Source organism: Oncorhynchus gorbuscha, linkage group LG24, assembly GCF_021184085.1.
Source record: "Oncorhynchus gorbuscha isolate QuinsamMale2020 ecotype Even-year linkage group LG24, OgorEven_v1.0, whole genome shotgun sequence".
Taxonomy (NCBI): Eukaryota; Metazoa; Chordata; class Actinopteri; order Salmoniformes; family Salmonidae; genus Oncorhynchus; species Oncorhynchus gorbuscha.
The window spans coordinates 32,161,354-32,184,577 of record NC_060196.1 but is presented as its reverse complement, the minus strand read 5'-3'; the positions used below and the strand labels follow the sequence as shown (position 1 = coordinate 32,184,577).

The window sequence follows — 23,224 nt, the reverse complement described above, 5'->3', positions numbered from 1 at the left end:
CAAATCAAATCTAATTGTATTTATCACATACACATGGTTAGCAGATGTTAATGCGAGTTTAGCGAAATGCTTGTGCTTCTAGTTCCGACAATGCAGTAATAACCAACAAGTAATCTAGCTAACAATTCCAAAACTACTACCTTATAGACACAAGTGTAAGGGGATAGAATATGTGCATAAAGATATATGAGTGAGTGATGGTACAGAGCGGCATAGGCAAGATACAGTAGATGGTATTGAGTGCAGTATATACATATGAGATGAGTATGTAAACAAAGTGGCATAGTTAAAGTGGCTAGTGATACATGTATTACATAAAGATGCAGTGGCTCGGGTGGTTGTTGTCCTTGATGATCTTTATGGCCTTCCTGTGACATCGGGTGGTGTAGGTGTCCTGGAGGGCAGGTAGTTTGCCCCCGGTGATGCGTTGTGCAGACCTCACTACCCTCTGGAGAGCCTTACGGTTGTGGGCGGAGCAGTTGCCGTACCAGGCGGTGATACAGCCCGACAGGATGCTCTCGATTGTGCATCTGTAGAAGTTTGTGAGTGCTTTTGGTGACAAGCCGAATTTCTTCAGCCTCCTGAGGTTGAATACTGGAGCCAACAAGGTAGAACTAAATGAAAACGGTCGCTGTGCCCTTGAGCAAAGCACATAGCTCTAATTGCTCCAGGGACACGTTACAATGGCGACCCTGGCCATGACCCCACTCCCTGCGTTCGTCTCTGCGGGAGTTGGGATATGCAAAAAAACACATTTCCTTCTGTCACACCTCTGAGAAGCAGAGGCTCTGTTGTCTTTACAAGTCTGATATCTGTTTGGAGGGTAACTTTATGGTACTATTATGGTAGAATTATAGTGGTATTGCCCGAGAAGCTGGTGTTTAGAGGATATATTGGCCTGGGTGTTGTTAGGCCCGAGACGAAGCCAAGGTTTGGTTTCGAAGACATTATCACTTTTATACAACGTGTTACCAACATATTAAAATAATGATTGACATATTTTATTTTGGGCTCCCCAAGTGGTGCAGTGGTCTAAGGCACTGTATCACAGTGTCCAGAGGTTTTTACTATAGATCCTGGTTCATTCCCGGGCTGTGCCAAAACTGGCCATGGCCGGGAATCCCATAGCATGGCGCACAATTGGCCCAGCGTTGTGAGGGTTTGGCCGGGGGGGGGCTTTACATTGCTCTTCGCACTCTAGCGCCTCCTTATGGGGGGCCGGGTGCCTGCAGGCTGACACCAGTCACCAGTTGAACGGTGTTTCCTCCAACACATTGTTGAGGCTGGCTTCCCGGTTAAGCTGGCGGGTGTTATGGAGCGCGGTTTTGCGGGTCATGTTTCAGAGGACGCATGACTCCACCACCGCCTCTCTCGAGCCTGTTAGGGAGTTGAAGCTATGAGACAATATCGAAATTGGGGAGAAAAAGAGGGTACAATATTACTTCATCCTTCCATGAGATATAGTCCCAACACAAATCTAAGGTTGCTACCCACGCTGGCTGGTCATTTGTTCTATTGGTTCAGTTGACCCAGTCATTAAGTCTTTTCGTTGTGCATCTATGGATGTTCATTGTTCATACTAAATTGTCTGGACCCGGTTACGAACCCGGGTCTCCGGAGTGAGAAACAGTCACTTAACCAACTGAGCCATGAATAGTCAGCAGAACCCAGAAGATGAGGCAGACACAGCAGTACTTGAGACAGTGCATTTAATGAAGTAAAAAAGTGAAGTCCTTCAGGAAAACATGTAACTCCACAACCTCATGAGGAATTACACAAGAACAAAGGTAATCCTCCAAGACAAAAAGTTAAATCCACAAGGTGGTAGGTATAGCATAAAAAGCCTCAAAAATACTCAAAAATAAATAAACAAGAACAAAAAACAGAATTCCACAAGCGAGTCCACCGGGATTAACAAGAGTACACAGAATACTAGGGCTGGGTGCTAACATACAAACACAGAGCAAATAACTGAGGAAAACTAAGGGTTTAAATACAATCAGGGGAAACGAGGCACAGGTGCAAATAATAATGGGGATCAAGGGAAAACAAAAGGTCAAAAAGCACAATGGGGGCATCTAGTGACCAAAAACCGGAACAACCCTGGCCAAATCCTGACACTAAATGTTCTATTGCCATACTGGCTGGCAATGTTCTTATCCCTTGCTTGCTAGTTGGCCAAATATGGCTAACTTATGGTCAGAATAACAGCAAAGTAGCTCCATTTGAATTAGTTTAAGCTGTTTTCTAGTGACATTTATTTGAACACATCCATAACAATGAGCTAATGATGCATGATTTCACCTGGCAAAGAACATGTGCTCTCTCATCAGGACACTATTGTTTAGAGGAGCTAGCCAACAACACAGCTAACACAATCACTTCAAACTGAAGCTGGAAAGACTGCAAACTAGCCGCATTTTGTTTAGTTTGGCCTGTTTTCTATTGACATTTCTTTGTATATATCCATAAAAATGATGCTGATTCATGATTTTGACTGTCTGAAAAAAGCTTCCTGCCTGTCTGTCTCGCCCCGACTCTCAACCCCTATACGTTCATTACTATGGGACAGCTGGAGGTCGAATTTCAGTATTGAAACGATGTTGAACATTTCAGAGACAGACAGCATGGTTTATCAAATCTCCGCTATTGAAATCCAGTTGCTAGTCTACAAGAAATGTGAGATCATGTCTAGATGCTTTTTACAGTGGAGATCAAGTTAATAAATTGCCTGACTGGGCTGATGACACAGTGGATCGCTCAGTGAGATAGAACAGAGGAAGTAGGCATTTCAACGCCATAGCTTTAGCCGGTGGTAACTTGTGGAATAGACACCAGCTGGAATGTGGTTTTAACCAATCAGCGTCCAGTATTAGACCCACCTGTTGTATAATGGTCAACAACTCAGATTTTAAAACCACTCAGATATTATAAAATGTCTTAGATTCATTGTCTCTTTCTCGTATGTTCCAGACCTGTACTGGTGAGATACTTACAATCTTTCTTTCTCTTTACCTCTCTCATGAGCTATGGTTTCTTTGTCTCTCCCTTTCTCTCGCTGATCATGCTTAGAATAATGCTTTGTTAATGTCAATATTGCCTTGTAACTTGAACTTTAGGCCTGGTATGTGAATCCGTTCATTTTACAAAGTAATTAAATACACTTTTAGAATTCCATTCTCAGACATTTCTTCATTGCCTATTACTGTAACTCAACTATAGCATTCTATTACTGTAACTCAACTATAGTGTTCTATTACTGTAACTCAACTATAGCATTCTATTACTGTAACTCAACTATAGTGTTCTATTACTGTAACTCAACTGTAGAGTTATATTACTGTAACTCAACTATAGTTATATTACTGTAATAGAGTTATATTACTGTAACTCAATTATAGAGTTCTATTACTGTAACTCAACTATAGAGTTACATTACTATAACTCAACTATAGTGTTCTTTATTGCTATTTATCTTATGGAGTCAGATAATTAATTTAATGGGCTAATTGCTTAGTCTTATTACGAGTCACATGTGAGGTAGATACATGTGAGGTAGATACACACACATATATACAGTGGGGCAAAAAAGTATTTAGTCAGCCACCAATTGTGCAAGTTCTCCCACTTAAAAAGATGAGAGAGGCCTGTAATTTTCATCATAGGTACACTCCAACTATGACAGACAAAATGAGAAAGAAAAATCCAGAAAATCACATTGTATGATTTTTAATGAATTTATTTGCAAATTATGGTGGAAAATAAGTATATATATATGATAATTATTATCTCACTACAAAGGTATTTGATAGTGGAGGTCAGAAGTCAACTTCAGAACAGCAATAAACAACCATGGGTCACATTACTCTAAGTGGTCTGAGCCTGACGTCACCACTCTATCTATTCTCTTCAGCAACGGCCAAACTGGTCTGTCTGTGAATCATGGCTGTGAGCTTCCATTCGCAATGGAGTGGCAGCCTCTAGGGATTCTGGATCAGTTTCTGCATCTTTTACTACTTAACCTATTTACTAAGACCAATGTCCCTTTTGCAGTACCTCCAAAACCCTTTTTTACTCAGTGTTAAAAGGCTCTAAATGGTGTTTTGTAATGAGGACTTATGTGTGTAGGTGAAACAGTTTACAGGGGCACATTGGTAGAGCTGTCCTTCAGAAAAGGAAACATTCTTTTGCAGTTCATGGCAGCACGGTTTTAGAGTGTGATCATTCAGCTGACTTCAGGGTTTGTTTTGGATCCAGTCTGGTTCTTTTCTATTGAGAACAAGTGTCAAAATGTTGCAAACTTAACAAAGCAAAACAAACTGCACTCGATCCTCATGACTCAAGGATCTGACAACAGTTCAGCTCTTGCTTTGATAAAAAAATATTTCAAAAACACCCTTGGCGCCTGTTTATTATTTTTGATTAAGTCTTCGAAACTGGTTAGATGTGGTTATTGAATCAATTCAACCCTGTGGGAAGTGGGCTAAACCCTAAACAGCCATGATGTTGCCAGAGGCTGCCTGTGGGTAATGTGAGCTCAGTGGTGTGCTGCTGACTACTGAATCATTGTGGGCTCCTATTACACTGAGTTCGGCCTGCTCAACTGTGTGCATCTATCCCCACTGTGCTGCCGTGTGTTATAGGTAGCTCATTGATGACTGTTGATTTCTCTCTCTCTCTCTCTCTCTCTCTCTCTTTCAATCCCCCTTCTCCCTCTCTCTTTGTTTTTCAGTGTCTCTTCCTATCTTTTTATTTCGCTCTTATAAAAGTTGTTTGATTGGCATGAACAATTACAATACGGTGTTGCAAAATTAACAAAAAAACAACTTTTTTCCCCCTCTGTCTGGTATGGAAATAAGAAGATATTTCCAGCTCCCAAATGTTCAATTTAACAACCACCTCTCATGTACCTCCTTGAATTATGGCCCTAAAGTGTGCTGTGCACCCCCCCTCCCACACACACACACACACACAGAAACACACACTCACATTATTGACTTTGCTCTTTCCAAAGAGGACCATCCTCCCAAATCCATACATTTTTGTCCCTCGGACCGCACTGTGTATCTCCACCTCCCCATTTCTCCTCTCACTGATTAGATTAGGCGCCACCCGCAGCTGTACCCAGCGTGTGTGTCAATTCCCTTGATGGACACACACCCTGTGTCCATGTGCGTGTCCACGTAGCACCCTATTCCCTTACAGTGCACTCATTTGGACCAGAGTCCTATGGGACATTTGGAACGCACGCGTATGTTTTAAATAGGAGAACGGAGAGTCCGTGTCTCCTGTGGTTGGTTGCCTAAGCACTGATGGTACTTTTAGTTTTTTTGATTTCTCATGGTATTGATTGTACAAATGTTTTACATATGGTATATACTTAATAGTTTTATTATGGTATAGGACAGCTGGTATGAGTTGTATTTTAAATGGGAGAAATGGCCTTGTCATAGTGGCTGGTGGCACTGTACTTTTACACTGCGTCTGATGTTTCGATTGCACTGTTGATTTTGAGTTGGCCTTATATTTTCATTAGGACAACTGGCTTATGTCACAAGCCTGTGGTCTTCATATTTGTAAAGGACACGAACCTAAATGTTTTGATTATCAGATTGCCTGTTCTTATTCCAGGCACCGAAGAAGCATTGGAATGATTGAAACTGGAGAAGCACTAGCACGCCAACAGTGTGATCATCTTTCTTGCTACCAATCATTGCCAGTCTGCCTTCCCCCCTATTCCTGACGTGTGACATCAACCAGTACAGATTTTCATTAGGGCTCTAATCAGCAGTAATCAGCCGTAAATATAGTCTATTCAGCGCCGTGCGCATTATGGACAATGCACTTCTAATATAGATAGATCAAGAGGGCCTGAAACAGACACACACACACACACACACACACACACACACACACACACACACACACACACACACACACACACACACACACACACACACACACACACACACACACACACACACACACTCTGACTAGCTTGGGTGATAAACAAATCTTACATTTCTATCACCTATCTGGAGAAATCTCAATCACTGAACCAAAATGGCAATATTAGGCGAGACTAGAAATCAGTAACAATCACAGTTATCTGATGATAATTATTTGAATGATTACCCTAAATTGGTCTAAGGCACTGCATCTCAGTGCTAGAGGGGTCACTACAGACACCCTGGCTCGACTCCAGGCTGTATCACAACCGGCCGTGACTGGGAGTCCCATAGGGCGGCGCACAATTGGCCCAGTGTCGTCTGGTTTTGGCCGGTGTAGGCCGTCATTGTAAATAAGAATTTGTTGCCTCGTCTTGCCTAGTTAAATAAAGATAAAATAAAAAATGTATTTTGTTAAAAATGTTTTTTTCATAATAGTGTCATTCCAACCAAATAACCATGTACCACATCAAAGCTCACAATACACCCTTACCGGATGCACATTGTAGCTACATGCCCTCTGTACTTTAGTGAGCACTCTGAAAGCACAGGGCCTTGAGAAAAACAAGGACATTATCTTTTTTCAAGATATGATATAACCCAGCTAACCGGGTGCCAAGAGTCGTCCAGAGCTACAACATGTTAAAAATATCTGTTGAAAAACAACCAGTCTGTCTTACATCTATTCTCAGCATAACATTCAACAGCGACCTTGTGGCCAATTTCGCATCACTGTACAATACCAACTATCTGCATCATTATGAGAGTATAGTTTCAGAGGAGTTGTATCGATTGAGTACATACAGATGTAGGATTTTAATTTGAGCCAGTTTTCTACAGCTGGAAAATAATCCTGCAGCGACAGGAAATGTTCATTATTATGCGTATTATAAGTCATGGAGTTTTTTTTGTAGGGGAGGATACATTTTTCATTTCGGGCAAATCAAGTCTGACATTTTAAACTTGAAATGATTAACGTTAGAAGCCTTTTTAAACCTTGAATACACTACAAGTTTGCATTTCCTGGACCCACTCGTCTAACTATATCAACAGACTCGTGTAGCAAAGAATGCTCAACCAATAAATTCCCCTCTTTACTCCATCAGTTTAGCCTCATCAACCAATCGCCACAGAGATAAGAAGGCTGCTACCCAGCGGGGGTCCATGGGAACATTGAGGCTGGAGGTTGATGTTGTTCTCCTGCGACTCCCATCTTTGTCTTCTCCTAATCCCAACCTGGGAGTGGGATCGCTCGGTTTCTCCTATTCCCACAGCCCACTCTCTGTGAACTCCACAAGCCTCTTCTCATGGCTCTTCAGTTTACCCACAACCCCCTCGGTGACGATACGGTGCGGCAATGTTGCATTTCATAAGGAAAAGCCTGTATTACTCCATGATAAATAGGCCCCTATGTTACATTAGCTCATGTGTGTGGTTGGTTCCTTTGTGACTTCTTGGCTGGTTGCTTCCGTGTTGACAGTTTTAAGAGGCCCCGGATACGTTGGGGCATGCATGTTTTGGGTTGTCTAACAGCCATGGGTTCCTGTGTGTTTCCTGGCTGATTGTTTCAATGTGACATGGAAGAGGCCACTACAGTGGAATGTATAGCTTTTTAACATACGGGGGACTTGTTTCATTTGTTTGTCATTTAGCAGATGCTCTTATCCAGGGCGTGTCATGTTTGTCATTTATTATCATGTCTTGTCCCTGTGCTCCCCATTCTATTCGTTTCCCTCTGCTGGTCTTATTAGGTTCTTTCCCTCTTTCTATCCCTCTCTCTCCCCCTCCCTCTCTCACTCTCTCGCTCTCTCTTCTCTCTATCGTTCCGTTCCTGCTCCCAGCTGTTCCTATTCCCCTAATCATCATTTAGTCTTCCCACACCTGTTCCCGATCCTTTCCCCTGATTGGAGTCCCTATTTATTCCTTTGTGTTCCGTTCCTGTCCCGTCGGTTCCTTGTTTAGTATTCACCGTGCTGTGATTGTGTTTCGCCCTGTCCTGTCGTGTTTTTTTGCCTTCATCAGATGCTGCGTGTGAGCAGGTGTCTCTGTCAACTACGGCCTGCGCCTACCCGAAGCGACCTGCAGTCTGTGGCCGCTTCTCCTGTTATTCCCCTCTACAGACTAGAGGATTTCTGTTATTCCCTGTTTGGACTTGAATAAACTCTGTTTCTGTTAAGTCGCTTTTGGGTCCTCTTTCACCCGCATGACAGAAGGAACCGACCAAGGAATGGACCCAGCGACTTCAGACGCTCGTTACACTGCCGTCGAGATCCAAGGAGCCATGCTCGGCAGACACGAGCAGGAATTGTCTGCTGCTCGCCATGCCGTGGAGAACCTGGCCGCTCAGGTTTCCGACCTCTCTGGACAGTTCCAGAGTCTACGTCTCGTGCCACCTGTTACTTCCTGGCCTGCCGAGCCTCCAGAACCTAGGGTTAATAACCCACCTTGCTACTCCGGGCAGCCCACTGAGTGCCGCTCCTTTCTCACGCAGTGTGAGATTGTGTTCTCTCTCAACCCAACACATACTCTAGAGAGAGAGCTCGGGTTGCTTACGTCATTTCACTCCTTACTGGCCGGGCTCGAGAATGGGGCACAGCTATCTGGGAGGCAAGGGCTGATTGCTCTAACAAGTTCCAGAACTTTAAAGAGGAGATGATTCGGGTTTTTGACCGTTCAGTTTTTGGTAGGGAGGCTTCTAGGGCCCTGGCTTCCTTATGCCAAGGTGAACGGTCCATAACGGATTATTCTATTGAGTTTCGCACTCTTGCTGCCTCTAGTGAGTGGAACGAGCCGGCGCTGCTCGCTCGTTTTCTGGAGGGACTCCACGCAGTGGTTAAGGATGAGATTCTCTCCCGGGAGGTTCCATCAGATGTGGACTCTTTGATTGCTCTCGCCATCCGCATAGAACGACGGGTAGATCTTCGTCACCGGGCTCGTGGAAGAGAGCTCACATCAACGGTGTTTCCCTGCTCCGCATCGCAACCATCTCCCTCCTCTGGCTTTGAGACTGAGCCCATGCAGCTGGGAGGGATTCGCATCTCGACTAAGGAGAGGGAACGGAGGATCACCAACCGCCTGTGCCTCTATTGCGGAGTTGCTGGACATTTTGTTAATTCATGTCCAGTAAGAGGCCAGAGCCCATCAGTAAGCGGAGGGCTACTGGTGAGCGCTACTACTCAGGTCCCTTCATCTAGATCTTGTACTACTATGTCGGTCCATCTACGCTGGACCGGTTCGGGTGCTACATGCAGTGCCTTGATTGACTCTGGGGCTGAGGGTTGTTTCATGGACGAAGCATGGGTTCGGAAACATAACATTCCTTTCAGACCGTTAGACAAGCCTACGCCCATGTTTGCCTTAGATGGTAGTCATCTTCCCAGTATCAAATTTGAGACACTACCTTTAACTCTCACAGTATCTGGTAACCACAGTGAGACTATTTCTTTTTTGATTTTCCGTTCACCGTTTACACCTGTTGTTTTGGGTCATCCCTGGCTAGTATGTCATAATCCTTCTATTAATTGGTCTAGTAATTCTATCCTATCCTGGAACGTTTCTTGTCATGTGAAGTGTTTAATGTCTGCCATCCCTCCCGTTTCTTCTGTCCCTACTTCTCAGGAGGAACCTGGCGATTTGACAGGAGTGCCGGAGGAATATCATGATCTGCGCACGGTCTTCAGTCGGTCCCGAGCCAACTCCCTTCCTCCTCACCGGTCGTATGATTGTAGTATTGATCTCCTTCCGGGGACCACTCCTCCTCGAGGTAGACTATACTCTCTGTCGGCTCCCGAACGTAAGGCTCTCGAGGATTATTTGTCTGTGTCTCTTGACGCCGGTACCATAGTGCCTTCTTCTTCTCCGGCCGGGGCGGGGTTCTTTTTTGTTAAGAAGAAGGACGGTACTCTGCGCCCCTGCGTGGATTATCGAGGGCTGAATGACATAACGGTTAAGAATCGTTATCCGCTTCCCCTTATGTCATCAGCCTTCGAGATTCTGCAGGGAGCCAGGTGCTTTACTAAGTTGGACCTTCGTAACGCTTACCATCTCGTGCGCATCAGAGAGGGGGACGAGTGGAAAACGGCGTTTAACACTCCGTTAGGCATTTTGAGTACCGGGTTCTGCCGTTCGGTCTCGCCAATGCGCCAGCTGTTTTTCAGGCATTAGTTAATGATGTTCTGAGAGACATGCTGAACATCTTTGTTTTTGTCTATCTTGACGATATCCTGATTTTTTCTCCGTCACTCGAGATTCATGTTCAGCACGTTCGACGTGTTCTACAGCGCCTTTTAGAGAATTGTCTCTACGTAAAGGCTGAGAAGTGCTCTTTTCATGTCTCCTCCGTTACTTTTCTCGGTTCCGTTATTTCCGCTGAAGGCATTCAGATGGATTCCGCTAAGGTCCAAGCTGTCAGTGATTGGCCCGTTCCAAGGTCACGTGTCGAGTTGCAGCACTTTTTAGGTTTCGCTAATTTCTATCGGCGTTTCATTCGTAATTTCGGTCAAGTTGCTGCCCCTCTCACAGCTCTTACTTCTGTCAAGACGTGTTTTAAGTGGTCCGGTTCCGCCCAGGGAGCTTTTGATCTTCTTAAAGAACGTTTTACGTCCGCTCCTATCCTCGTTACTCCTGACGTCACTAGACAATTCATTGTCGAGGTTGGCGCTTCAGAGGTAGGCGTGGGAGCCATTCTATCCCAGCGCTTCCAGTCTGACGATAAGGTTCATCCTTGCGCTTATTTTTCTCATCGCCTGTCGCCATCTGAGCGCAACTATGATGTGGGTAACCGTGAACTGCTCGCCATCCGCTTAGCCCTAGGCGAATGGCGACAGTGGTTGGAGGGGGCGACCGTTCCTTTTGTCGTTTGGACAGACCATAAGAACCTTGAGTACATCCGTTCTGCCAAACGACTTAATGCCCGTCAAGCTCGTTGGGCGTTGTTTTTCGCTCGTTTCGAGTTTGTGATTTCTTACCGTCCGGGTAGCAAGAACACCAAGCCTGATGCCTTATCCCGTCTGTTTAGTTCTTCTGTGGCTTCTACTGATCCCGAGGGGATTCTTCCTTATGGGCGTGTTGTCGGGTTAACAGTCTGGGGAATTGAAAGACAGGTTAAGCAAGCACTCACGCACACTGCGTCGCCGCGCGCTTGTCCTAGTAACCTCCTTTTCGTTCCTGTTTCCACTCGTCTGGCTGTTCTTCAGTGGGCTCACTCTGCCAAGTTAGCTGGTCATCCCGGTGTTCGAGGCACTCTTGCGTCTATTCGCCAGCGCTTTTGGTGGCCGACTCAGGAGCGTGACACGCGCCGTTTCGTGGCTGCTTGTTCGGACTGCGCGCAGACTAAGTCGGGTAACTCTCCTCCTGCCGGTCGTCTCAGACCGCTCCCCATTCCTTCTCGACCATGGTCTCACATCGCCTTAGACTTCATTACCGGTCTGCCTTTGTCTGCGGGGAAGACTGTGATTCTTACGGTTGTCGATAGGTTCTCTAAGGCGGCACATTTCATTCCCCTCGCTAAACTTCCTTCCGCTAAGGAGACGGCACAAATCATTATTGAGAATGTATTCAGAATTCATGGCCTCCCGTTAGACGCCGTTTCAGACAGAGGCCCGCAATTCACGTCACAGTTTTGGAGGGAGTTCTGTCGTTTGATTGGTGCGTCCGTCAGTCTCTCTTCCGGGTTTCATCCCCAGTCTAACGGTCAAGCAGAGAGGGCCAATCAGACGATTGGTCGCATACTACGCAGCCTTTCTTTCAGAAACCCTGCGTCTTGGGCAGAACAGCTCCCTGGGCAGAATACGCTCACAATTCGCTTCCTTCGTCTGCTACCGGGTTATCTCCGTTTCAGAGTAGTCTGGGTTACCAGCCTCCTCTGTTCTCATCCCAGCTTGCCGAGTCCAGCGTTCCCTCCGCTCAAGCGTTTGTCCAACGTTGTGAGCGCACCTGGAGGAGGGTGAGGTCTGCACTTTGCCGTTACAGGGCACAGACGGTGAGAGCCGCCAATAAACGCAGGATTAAGAGTCCAAGGTATTGTTGCGGCCAGAGAGTGTGGCTTTCCACTCGCAACCTTCCTCTTACGACAGCTTCTCGTAAGTTGACTCCGCGGTTCATTGGTCCGTTCCGTGTCTCCCAGGTCGTCAATCCTGTCGCTGTGCGACTGCTTCTTCCGCGACATCTTCGTCGCGTCCATCCTGTCTTCCATGTCTCCTGTGTTAAGCCCTTTCTTCGCACCCCGTTCGTCTTCCCTCCCCCCTCCCGTCCTTGTCGAGAGCGCACCTATTTACAAGGTACATAAGATCATGGACATGCGTTCTCGGGGACGGGGTCACCAATACTTAGTGGATTGGGAGGGTTACGGTCCTGAGGAGAGGAGTTGGGTTCCGTCTCGGGACGTGCTGGACCGTTCACTCATCGATGATTTCCTCCGTTGTCGCCAGGATTCCTCCTCGAGTGCGCCAGGAGGCGCTCGGTGAGTGGGGGGTACTGTCATGTTTGTCATTTATTATCATGTCTTGTCCCTGTGCTCCCCATTCTATTCGTTTCCCTCTGCTGGTCTTATTAGGTTCTTTCCCTCTTTCTATCCCTCTCTCTCCCCCTCCCTCTCTCACTCTCTCGCTCTCTCTTCTCTCTATCGTTCCGTTCCTGCTCCCAGCTGTTCCTATTCCCCTAATCATCATTTAGTCTTCCCACACCTGTTCCCGATCCTTTCCCTGATTGGAGTCCCTATTTATTCCTTTGTGTTCCGTTCCTGACCCGTCGGTTCCTTGTTTAGTATTCACCGTGCTGTGATTGTGTTTCGCCCTGTCCTGTCGTGTTTTTTGCCTTCATCAGATGCTGCGTGTGAGCAGGTGTCTCTGTCAACTACGGCCTGCGCCTACCCGAAGCGACCTGCAGTCTGTGGCCGCTTCTCCTGTTATTCCCCTCTACAGACTAGAGGATTTCTGTTATTCCCTGTTTGGACTTGAATAAACTCTGTTTCTGTTAAGTCGCTTTTGGGTCCTCTTTCACCCGCATGACAGGGCGTCTTACAGTAGTAGTGAGTGCATACATTTGTCGTACTTTTTCGTACCTGTCCCCCATGGGAACCCTGGTTTTGCAAGCACCATACTCTACCAACTGCGCCACAGAGGACTTAAAAGAAAGGAATTTGAATTGAATTAAAATGGCATATTTATAATATGTGAGAGATGGCCTTTATAATTATCAGTGGGTTGTGTTGACATTTCTGAAGCAAACACAAGCATTGTATTCAATTTGTTCATTTTACAGTGAAAATGACAAAGGAAATGTCAACTTAGCTCGTTACCGAGTGACCTTCCATTGTAATTTATTAATAATTTGTAATACATGAATAAGGCATGAATTAAGCTTTGATAACAAGTGGGACCTACCCTGGAAGAGACTCCATTAATGGAGGTTTCATAGAACTGGTAAACAAGGTACCTCTTCATTGATCTGAGTAGTGAGTGACAGATGTGGTCGAGATGGGAAGAGGGCTCTGCTCTCATCATAAAGAGACAGATTGGCGGAGGAGCAGGGAGATATAAGTGGACTGGTCTATGTAATCACTACAGCGGGTTAGCCAGCTCTCTTATAGAGATCTATACTGAAGCCCACTGAGCCTGGCGACTGAGGCAGATTGGCAACAGATAAATGGAGAGATTGAGGGAGGAGATTATGAAAGTGTGGGGAGAGAGGTGAAGAGGAGAGGTGGAGAGCAGAGATGGACTGAGGTGGTTACCGAGAGTGAAAGGAGAGATGTGGAAAGAAGGAGAGGGGGAAAGAGAAGAGATAAAAGGTTGAGAGAGCGGGTTTTTAGAAAAAGTGGGTAAATAAGATGGGGAGTGGAGCAGAGAGGGGAAGCAAGATGGAGAGATGAGAAATCACAGAAATTGTGAAACGTGAGGCGAGAGAGATGGGGGAAAAAACATTGAAGGACACAGAAATAGGAAGATAGTGAAGGGAATTAAAAGAGACAGAAAAGAGAGAGAAATAGTCCGGTCCAAAATGATTGTCACCAACATTTTTTTTAAAAGACTGTATGAAAAATACATACTGAGATATATTGTATGCTCAAGAAAAAATGGAAATTATGTTATTTTAAACTAATACAAATGAAAAAAGGAAGGAGATCTGACTGTTCATAGAAAAGAAATATAAGGGAAACATAATTTTGGGCCAAACAGAGAGGGGATGAGGCAGAGTGGTCCTGTGAAGTGGATGACAGTGTTCAGGCAGGACTGATGGAGTAGCACAGGCACCAGGAGTCAGGGGCAGGGCATTGAGTTTCCGCTTATACACAGAGGGGCTCCTATTACAATGACTAATGGACCAGGGGTTAATGTATGTGTGTTTTAACCTGTGGGTGACCTTCGTGTATGGCTGATTTGAAACATGTAAGGTGATCTGGATATTTGTGTGTATCTGTTTCTACATTTTAGACTGAAAGCCAGAAAGCTTGATCAATTTTGTCACATTACTCGGTGTGAGATTAAAAGCAGCATCCCTGTTATAATTCAGTTAAATGCAAATTCTCTTTATTTCACTGTGGTGGTGCACGACCCAACCCTCGGGCTCTGCCTGTCTGACAGACAGCTGGGAAAACATGTCAGACGAGATCTGCTCCTCTTCCTCTCTTTCTCCTTTCTTTCCCTGCACACACACACACACACACACACACACACACACACACACACACACACACACACACACACACACACACACACACACACACACACACACACACACACACACACACACACACACACACACACACACACACACACACACACACACACACACACACACTTTACTTGCTTTAATTACAGTTCTGTTTTCAATGCACCCCTCGACCGCTCCCCCGCCTAGCTGTCAGCACAGGGCCAAACCACATGCCCTGCTACCACGATTAGTACTGTCAGAGATGAGCGCTGCTGCCACTGTGCTTTTTACTCCCACGCTAATTAGCCATGTATTTTACAACACAAGGGATAGAGATTTTAGAACAGAAGGACAGAAAGAGTGAAGATATTTTACGTTTAAACAAATGGCTCTGTTAGAAGACTTTTCAAGTATATCCTTTCTTCCTTCCTTCAGTCCTTTCTTCCATTAGTCCTTCCTTCCTTTAGTCCTTCCTTCCTTCAGTCCTTTCTTCCTTTAGTCCTTCCTTCCTTCAGTCCTTTACTTCCTTTAGTCCTTCCTTCCTTCAGTCCTTTCTTCCTTTAGTCCTTCCTTCCTTCAGTCCTTTCTTCCTTCAGTCCTTTACTTCCTTTAGTCCTTCCTTCCTTCAGTCCTTTCTTCCTTTAGTACTTCCCTGCTTCCTTCCTTTCTTCCTTCCTTGAAGTAATCCTAGATCTGACATTTTTGGACGAGGTTAAATTATGTAGTGGAACCCTTGCTTTCACCATTCCAGTCGTGTTCGATTAGTGATGATTACTTCAAGGCAGGGAGAAGAGGGACACATTTGACAACTATTCAAAACGTGTTTTTGGTTGTTGTCAGATTTACAACTGATGGATATCAGTCCTGTAGATTCAACGTTGAGTAGCTGCTCTATCTAGTTTGACACTGAGAGGTCATACATCGGCAGTATCGTCAGGATTCCTTATAGACAGACTTCATGTAGGGGTAGCGACAAATGACTTCCTTTTTAGGGACCGAGTTCACTGTGATGGACGTTATGTCCTTTGGCGTGCGTCATATGTATATGTCAGAACAGATCAGTCTGTGCACGTCTGTTGAAATGATGACGGTTTTGAAAGAACCATGGCCATCTGGGCCGAATGCCCTTTGAAGTAAGACCTGAGACGAATGATGTGATAATTAACCCCCATACAATGTAAAGCGCTTTGAAACCTAAGCTTTGAGTGTCATATAAATGCATTCCATCCGGGATTCACCCTGTAAAGCTTAGAGATCTTAGTATATAAGCAGTAGTTTGATACATTTTGTCTCCGAGTGAGCTGTACTACCCTCAGTCAACTATCAGCCTTATAGACTCAGGTCAGGGACAGCTGCTGTGATTACTGCACATATCTGATCTGAGCAGTAGAACATGTAGGCGGCAGAATGTTGGTCACAGAGAAAATAAATGAAGAGATTATGCTATGATTCATTTCTTTTTATGACGTTGAGCAAGGTAGAAATACTAAATATGTCATGTTTGTCATTTATTATCTTGTCTTGTCCCTGTGCTTCCCATTCTATTCGTTTCCCTCTGCTGGTCTTATTTGGTTCTTTCCCTCCTTCTAGCCCTCTCTCTCCCCCTCCCTCTCTCACTCTCTCGCTCTCTCTTCTCTCTATCGTTCCGTTCCTGCTCCCAGCTGTTCCTATTCCCCTAATCATCATTTAGTCTTCCCACACCTGTTCCCGATCCTTTCCCCTGATTGGAGTCCCTATTTATTCCTTTGTGTTCCGTTCCTGTGCCGTCAGTTCCTTGTTTTGTATTCACCATGCTGTGATTGCGTTTCGCCCTGTCCTGTCGTGTTTTTTGCCGTGATTGTGTATCACCCTGTCCTGTCGTGTTTTGTGCCTTCATCAGACGCTGCGTGTGAGCAGGTGTCTCAGTCGACTACGGCCTGCGCCTACCCGAAGCGACCTGCAGTCTGTGGCCGCTTCTCCAGTTGTTTTCCCCTCTACAAATCTAGAGGATTTCAGTTATTCCGTTTTGTACATTAATAAACTCTGTATCTGTTAAGTCGCGTTTGGGTCCTCTTTCACCTGCATGACAGAAGGAACTGACCAAGGAATGGACCCAGCGACTTCAGACGCTGTTTACACTGCCGTCAAGATCCAAGGAGCCATGCTCGGCAGACACGAGCAGGAATTGTCTGCTGCTCGCCATGCCGTGGAGAACCTGGCCGCTCAGGTTTCCGACCTCTCTGGACAGTTCCAGAGTCTACGTCTCGTGCCACCTGTTACTTCCTGGCCTGCCGAGCCTCCAGAACCTAGGGTTAATAACCCACCTTGCTACTCCGGGCAGCCCACTGAGTGCCGCTCCTTTCTCACGCAGTGTGAGATTGTGTTCTCTCTCCAACCCAACACATACTCTAGAGAGAGAGCTCGAGTTGCTTACGTCATTTCACTCCTTACTGGCCGGGCTCGAGAATGGGGCACAGCTATCTGGGAGGCAAGGGCTGATTGCTCTAACAAATTCCAGAACTTTAAAGAGGAGATGATTCGGGTTTTTGACCGTTCAGTTTTTGGTGGGGAGGCTTCTAGGGTCCTGGCTTCCTTATGCCAAGGTGAACGGTCCATAACGGATTATTCCATTGAGTTTCGCACTCTTGCTGCCTCTAGTGAGTGGAACGAGCCGGCGCTGCTCGCTCGTTTTCTGGAGGGACTCCACGCAGTGGTTAAGGATGAGATTCTCTCCCGGGAGGTTCCTTCAGATGTGGACTCTTTGATTGCTCTCGCCATCCGCATAGAACGACGGGTAGATCTTCGTCACCGGGCTCGTGGAAGAGAGCTCGCATCAACGGTGTTTCCCTGCTCCGCATCGCAACCATCTCCCTCCTCTGGCTTTGAGACTGAGCCCATGCAGCTGGGAGGGATTCGCATCTCGACTAAGGAGAGGGAACGGAGGATCACCAACCGCCTGTGCCTCTATTGCGGAGTTGCTGGACATTTTGTTAATTCATGTCCAGTAAGAGGCCAGAGCCCATCAGTAAGCGGAGGGCTACTGGTGAGCGCTACTACTCAGGTCCCTTCATCTAGATCTTGTACTACTATGTCGGTCCATCTACGCTGGACCGGTTCGGTGCTACATGCAGTGCCTTGATTGACTCTGGGGCTGAGGGTTGTTTCATGGACGAAGCATGGGTTCGGAAACATAACATTCCTTTCAGACCGTTAGACAAGCCTACGCCCATGTTTGCCTTAGATGGTAGTCATCTTCCCAGTATCAAATTTGAGACACTACCTTTAACTCTCACAGTATCTGGTAACCACAGTGAGACTATTTCTTTTTTGATTTTCCGTTCACCGTTTACACCTGTTGTTTTGGGTCATCCCTGGCTAGTATGTCATAATCCTTCTATTAATTGGTCTAGTAATTCTATCCTATCCTGGAACGTTTCTTGTCATGTGAAGTGTTTAATGTCTGCCATCCCTCCCGTTTCTTCTCTCCCTACTTCTCAGGAGGAACCTGGCGATTTGACAGGAGTGCCGGAGGAATATCATGATCTGCGCACGGTCTTCAGTCGGTCCCGAGCCAACTCCCTTCCTCCTCACCGGTCGTATGATTGTAGTATTGATCTCCTTCCAGGGACCACGCCTCCTCGAGGTAGACTATACTCTCTGTCGGCTCCCGAACGTAAGGCTCTCGAGGATTATTTGTCTGTGTCTCTTGACGCCGGTACCATAGTGCCTTCTTCTTCTCCGGCCGGGGCGGGGTTCTTTTTTGTTAAGAAGAAGGACGGTACTCTGCGCCCCTGCGTGGATTATCGAGGGCTGAATGACATAACGGTTAAGAATCGTTATCCGCTTCCCCTTATGTCATCAGCCTTCGAGATTCTGCAGGGAGCCAGGTGCTTTACTAAGTTGGACCTTCGTAACGCTTACCATCTCGTGCGCATCAGAGAGGGGGACGAGTGGAAAACGGCGTTTAACACTCCGTTAGGGCATTTTGAGTACCGGGTTCTGCCGTTCGGTCTCGCCAATGCGCCAGCTGTTTTTCAGGCATTAGTTAATGATGTTCTGAGAGACATGCTGAACATTTTTGTTTTTGTCTATCTTGACGATATCCTGATTTTTTCTCCGTCACTCGAGATTCATGTTCAGCACGTTCGACGTGTTCTACAGCGCCTTTTAGAGAATTGTCTCTACGTAAAGGCTGAGAAGTGCTCTTTTCATGTCTCCTCCGTTACTTTTCTCGGTTCCGTTATTTCCGCTGAAGGCATTCAGATGGATTCCGCTAAGGTCCAAGCTGTCAGTGATTGGCCCGTTCCAAGGTCACGTGTCGAGTTGCAGCGCTTTTTAGGTTTCGCTAATTTCTATCGGCGTTTCATTCGTAATTTCGGTCAAGTTGCTGCCCTCTCACAGCTCTTACTTCTGTCAAGACGTGTTTTAAGTGGTCCGGTTCCGCCCAGGGAGCTTTTGATCTTCTAAAAGAACGTTTTACGTCCGCTCCTATCCTCGTTACTCCTGACGTCACTAGACAATTCATTGTCGAGGTTGACGCTTCAGAGGTAGGCGTGGGAGCCATTCTATCCCAGCGCTTCCAGTCTGACGATAAGGTTCATCCGTGCGCTTATTTTTCTCATCGCCTGTCGCCATCTGAGCGCAACTATGATGTGGGTAACCGTGAACTGCTCGCCATCCGCTTAGCCCTAGGCGAATGGCGACAGTGGTTGGAGGGGGCGACCGTTCCTTTGTCGTTTGGACAGACCATAAGAACCTTGAGTACATCCGTTCTGCCAAACGACTTAATGCCCGTCAAGCTCGTTGGGCGTTGTTTTTCGCTCGTTTCGAGTTTGTGATTTCTTACCGTCCGGGTAGCAAGAACACCAAGCCTGATGCCTTATCCCGTCTGTTTAGTTCTTCTGTGGCTTCTACTGATCCCGAGGGGATTCTTCCTTATGGGCGTGTTGTCGGGTTGACAGTCTGGGGAATTGAAAGACAGGTTAAGCAAGCACTCACGCACACTGCGTCGCCGCGCTTGTCCTAGTAACCTCCTTTTCGTTCCTGTTTCCACTCGTCTGGCTGTTCTTCAGTGGGCTCACTCTGCCAAGTTAGCTGGTCATCCCGGTGTTCGAGGCACTCTTGCGTCTATTCGCCAGCGCTTTTGGTGGCCGACTCAGGAGCGTGACACGCGCCGTTTCGTGGCTGCGTGTTCAGACTGCGCGCAGAAGAAGTCTGGTAATTTTTTTCTGCTTCTGCTCCTGGTCTTGCTGGGTCTCAGTCTGTTCCCTGCCATCGCATCTCTCCTGTTCTTGTCCCTGCCCTTGCTGTGTCTCAGTCTGTCCCTAGTTCTCATTTTTTTTAGAGTAGTACCCTAGTTTCCCTTTTTATCGTTTTTCGTTACGGTCCTGAGGAGAGGAGTTGGGTTCTTTCTCGGGACGTGCTGGACCGTTTGATCTATGATTTCCTCCGTTGCCGCCAGTGTTCCTCCTCGAGAGCGCCAGGAGGCGCTCGGTGAGTGGGGGGTACTGTCATGTTTGTCATTTATTATCTTGTCTTGTCCCTGTGCTTCCCATTCTATTCGTTTCCCTCTGCTGGTCTTATTTGGTTCTTTCCCTCCTTCTAGCCCTCTCTCTCCCCCCTCCCTCTCTCACTCTCTCGCTCTCTCTTCTCTCTATCGTTCCGTTCCTGCTCCCAGCTGTTCCTATTCCCCTAATCATCATTTAGTCTTCCCACACCTGTTCCCGATCCTTTCCCCTGATTGGAGTCCCTATTTATTCCTTTGTGTTCCGTTCCTGTGCCGTCAGTTCCTTGTTTTGTATTCACCATGCTGTGATTGCGTTTCGCCCTGTCCTGTCGTGTTTTTTGCCGTGATTGTGTATCACCCTGTCCTGTCGTGTTTTGTGCCTTCATCAGACGCTGCGTGTGAGCAGGTGTCTCAGTCGACTACGGCCTGCGCCTACCCGAAAAGCGACCTGCAGTCTGTGGCCGCTTCTCCAGTTGTTTTCCCCTCTACAAATCTAGAGGATTTCAGTTATTCCGTTTTGTACATTAATAAACTCTGTATCTGTTAAGTCGCGTTTGGGTCCTCTTTCACCTGCATGACAAAATAATACATGATAAACTGAACATATTTCTATAGGCTCATTGAAAAATCTGTTCAACTCTGACTCCAGAAGATAGAGGAATTTGAGAGTCCCGAAAGAGAGAGAGAGAGATTTTTTTTTTCCCCAAAACTTTGTTACTAGACTCTTCCGCCACGGTGGTCTGAAGAGGTGAACAAGTGGGTGTTTGGGTTTGGAGGCCGGACTTTTGACATCGAGGTTGCAGGTTCAGTTCCCAGCCACTGTGTGTCTCTGCCATTGATCAAATAAGCCAAAGAGGTGAATTATGGGAAAGGCCTAGGTGCCTGTGAAGTTAACAGATGATGGGGACTAAAGGTCAGCTCACTTGACGTTATTAGCAGAACTATTTCTGCAATGCGTGTACAACACAGCACCCTAACATCTTCTAGCAACAGTGTTTTTAAAACACTGTACTGGGTTTTGTTTCTCGTTTTTTGATGTTGTGACAATCTAAGTTTGTAGCTCCCACAACTGTAGGGCCAATAGCCAAACTAAGGGATGGCGTCATATGTTTTCCTTGGTTTCCCCGATTGATATTCAAAACCATGTCCGTCTCAAGTGTGCACAGTGTAGATGAATGAGCCATGTGGGTGACTTAACCCAGGACTTGATCCAAGAGAGGGGATTTGCATCACATTATGCTCCTATTTTCATCTACCCCCTCCCAAACATTAAAGACGGTGTACAGAAGTAAAGTTGCTCATTTACTTCAAATTTGGACTTGAGGTTAACAATACATTTGTACGGTATCTATATTTCCCAATCACATTACCCTCTTATGCCAGCATGATACTGTATATGTGGGTGAAGTCGTTCCAGACATTTTTAGTTCATGACATTGCCCCCAAGTGGGCACGGTCGCCTTGCCTTGGAATATTGGTTTGACTCAAGACCTGCATGCCTCAGCTCCCAGCTTACACAGTGAGTGGAGAAACTAAGATGAAAGGAAATGGATTTAGTATGATGTGTAAAGCTACGGTAGGTAAAATGAAGGATATCTGTTTAAAATACCTCTCTTGGTTTTGTTCACCCTGTTGCAGGAGAATTTTCCTGCACCTGCAATGCAGGAAATTTGAAACGTGTTGTGTATTTGAGGTTTAAAAAGGCTTCTGAAGTTTGGAATTTCTACTTTGATCCTGTTGGTTTGTCATACTGTGGGGGGACAGGATGTAGCAACACATAGGGACTGGCAACAGGTGGTGCTACACATTATGGACCCAACTGGCTATGGTTTGTTCATTTATTTTGTAAAGGACAACAAAATCAACCAACAGGATCATACAAAATGCCCATCTCTCAATCTTGAAAGCAATGAGGAAATAGCAGAGCTCACGCCCAGTTTGTGCACCTCAACCCTTTGTGTTAATCTCTCTGTGCTCTCTCTCTGTTCTCTCTCTCTCTCTTCTCTCTCTCTCTCTCTCTCTCTCTCTCTCTCTCTCTCTCTCTCTCTCTCTCTCTCTCTCTCTCCTCTCTTCTGTGGCAGGTGTTACTGGCTTGGTTCAGATTGATGGGGCAGGCGATCGGGAGATTGACTTTGCCTTGTGGGACATGACTGATCTTGACTCTGGGGTCTTTCAGGTAGGTACTGACTGCTCCTCGCACAAAGTGGTGGTCAAGCACAAACACACACTGGTGCATAAATACACACTCACTCTGTAGCTGTGTTCTTTGTCCTAGACACTTCAAGTGTAGCAGCTATACAAAACCTACAATGACAAGGCACTTTCATTACACAGGCAACACCCAAAGTTACAGTAGTTTTCTACTGTGTGTCTCCAGATCGTGTCCGTCTACAACAGCACCCTGAAGGAGCTGGTTCCAGTGCCGGGCATGAAGGTCCAGTGGCCGGGGGGCGCCCCCCCCCAAGACATCCCCGACTGTGGCTTCAAGAACGACAAGCCCGCTTGCTTAGCACGTATGCACCAAAGAACCCCGTGGGCCTCATTTATCAACATAAAAATTGTGCACATAAAAATTGTTACGCTGAAACAAGGGCCTTCCCGAAACTCTTGCCACAAAGTTGGAAGCACAGAATCGTCTAGAATGTCATCGTATGCTGCAGCGGTAAAATTTTCCTTCACTGGAACTAAAGGGCACAGCACGAACCATGAGAAACAGCCCCAGACCATTATTCCTCCTCCAACAAATTGTACAGTTGGCACTGTGCATTGAGGCCTGAGGCGTTTTCCTACCATTCGCCAAACCCAAATGCGTCCACTGCTCCAGAGTCCAATGGCGGCAAGCTTTACCCCACTCCAGCCAAGGCTTGGCATTGCGTATGGTGATCATAGGCTTGTGTGCAGCTGCTCGGCCATCGAAACCTATTTCATGAAGCTCCCGACGAACAGTTATTGTGCTGACGTTGCTTCCACGCTCTTCAGCACTCGCCGGTCCCGTTCTGTGTGGCCTACCACTTTGCGGCTGAGCCGCTGTTGCTCCTAGATGTTTCCACTTCACAATAACAGCACTTACAGTTGACCGGGACAGCTGTGGCAGGGTAGAAATTTGACAAACTTACTCGTGGCTTCCTATGGCGGTGCC

At 46.4% G+C, this 23,224-nt stretch overlaps 1 protein-coding gene across 2 annotated transcripts in view; it reads left to right on the top strand.

Annotated features, from left to right (window-relative positions):
* Positions 1–23,224, top strand: part of LOC124013123 (atrial natriuretic peptide receptor 1-like) — a 124,413-nt gene that overhangs the window by 79,538 nt on the left and 21,651 nt on the right. For both annotated transcript variants that reach the window (XM_046327297.1, XM_046327296.1), the window contains 2 exons: positions 22,167–22,261; positions 22,463–22,598. In XM_046327297.1, the coding sequence (XP_046183253.1) occupies positions 22,167–22,261; positions 22,463–22,598 (231 nt within the window). The remainder of the gene's footprint in view (positions 1–22,166; positions 22,262–22,462; positions 22,599–23,224) is intronic.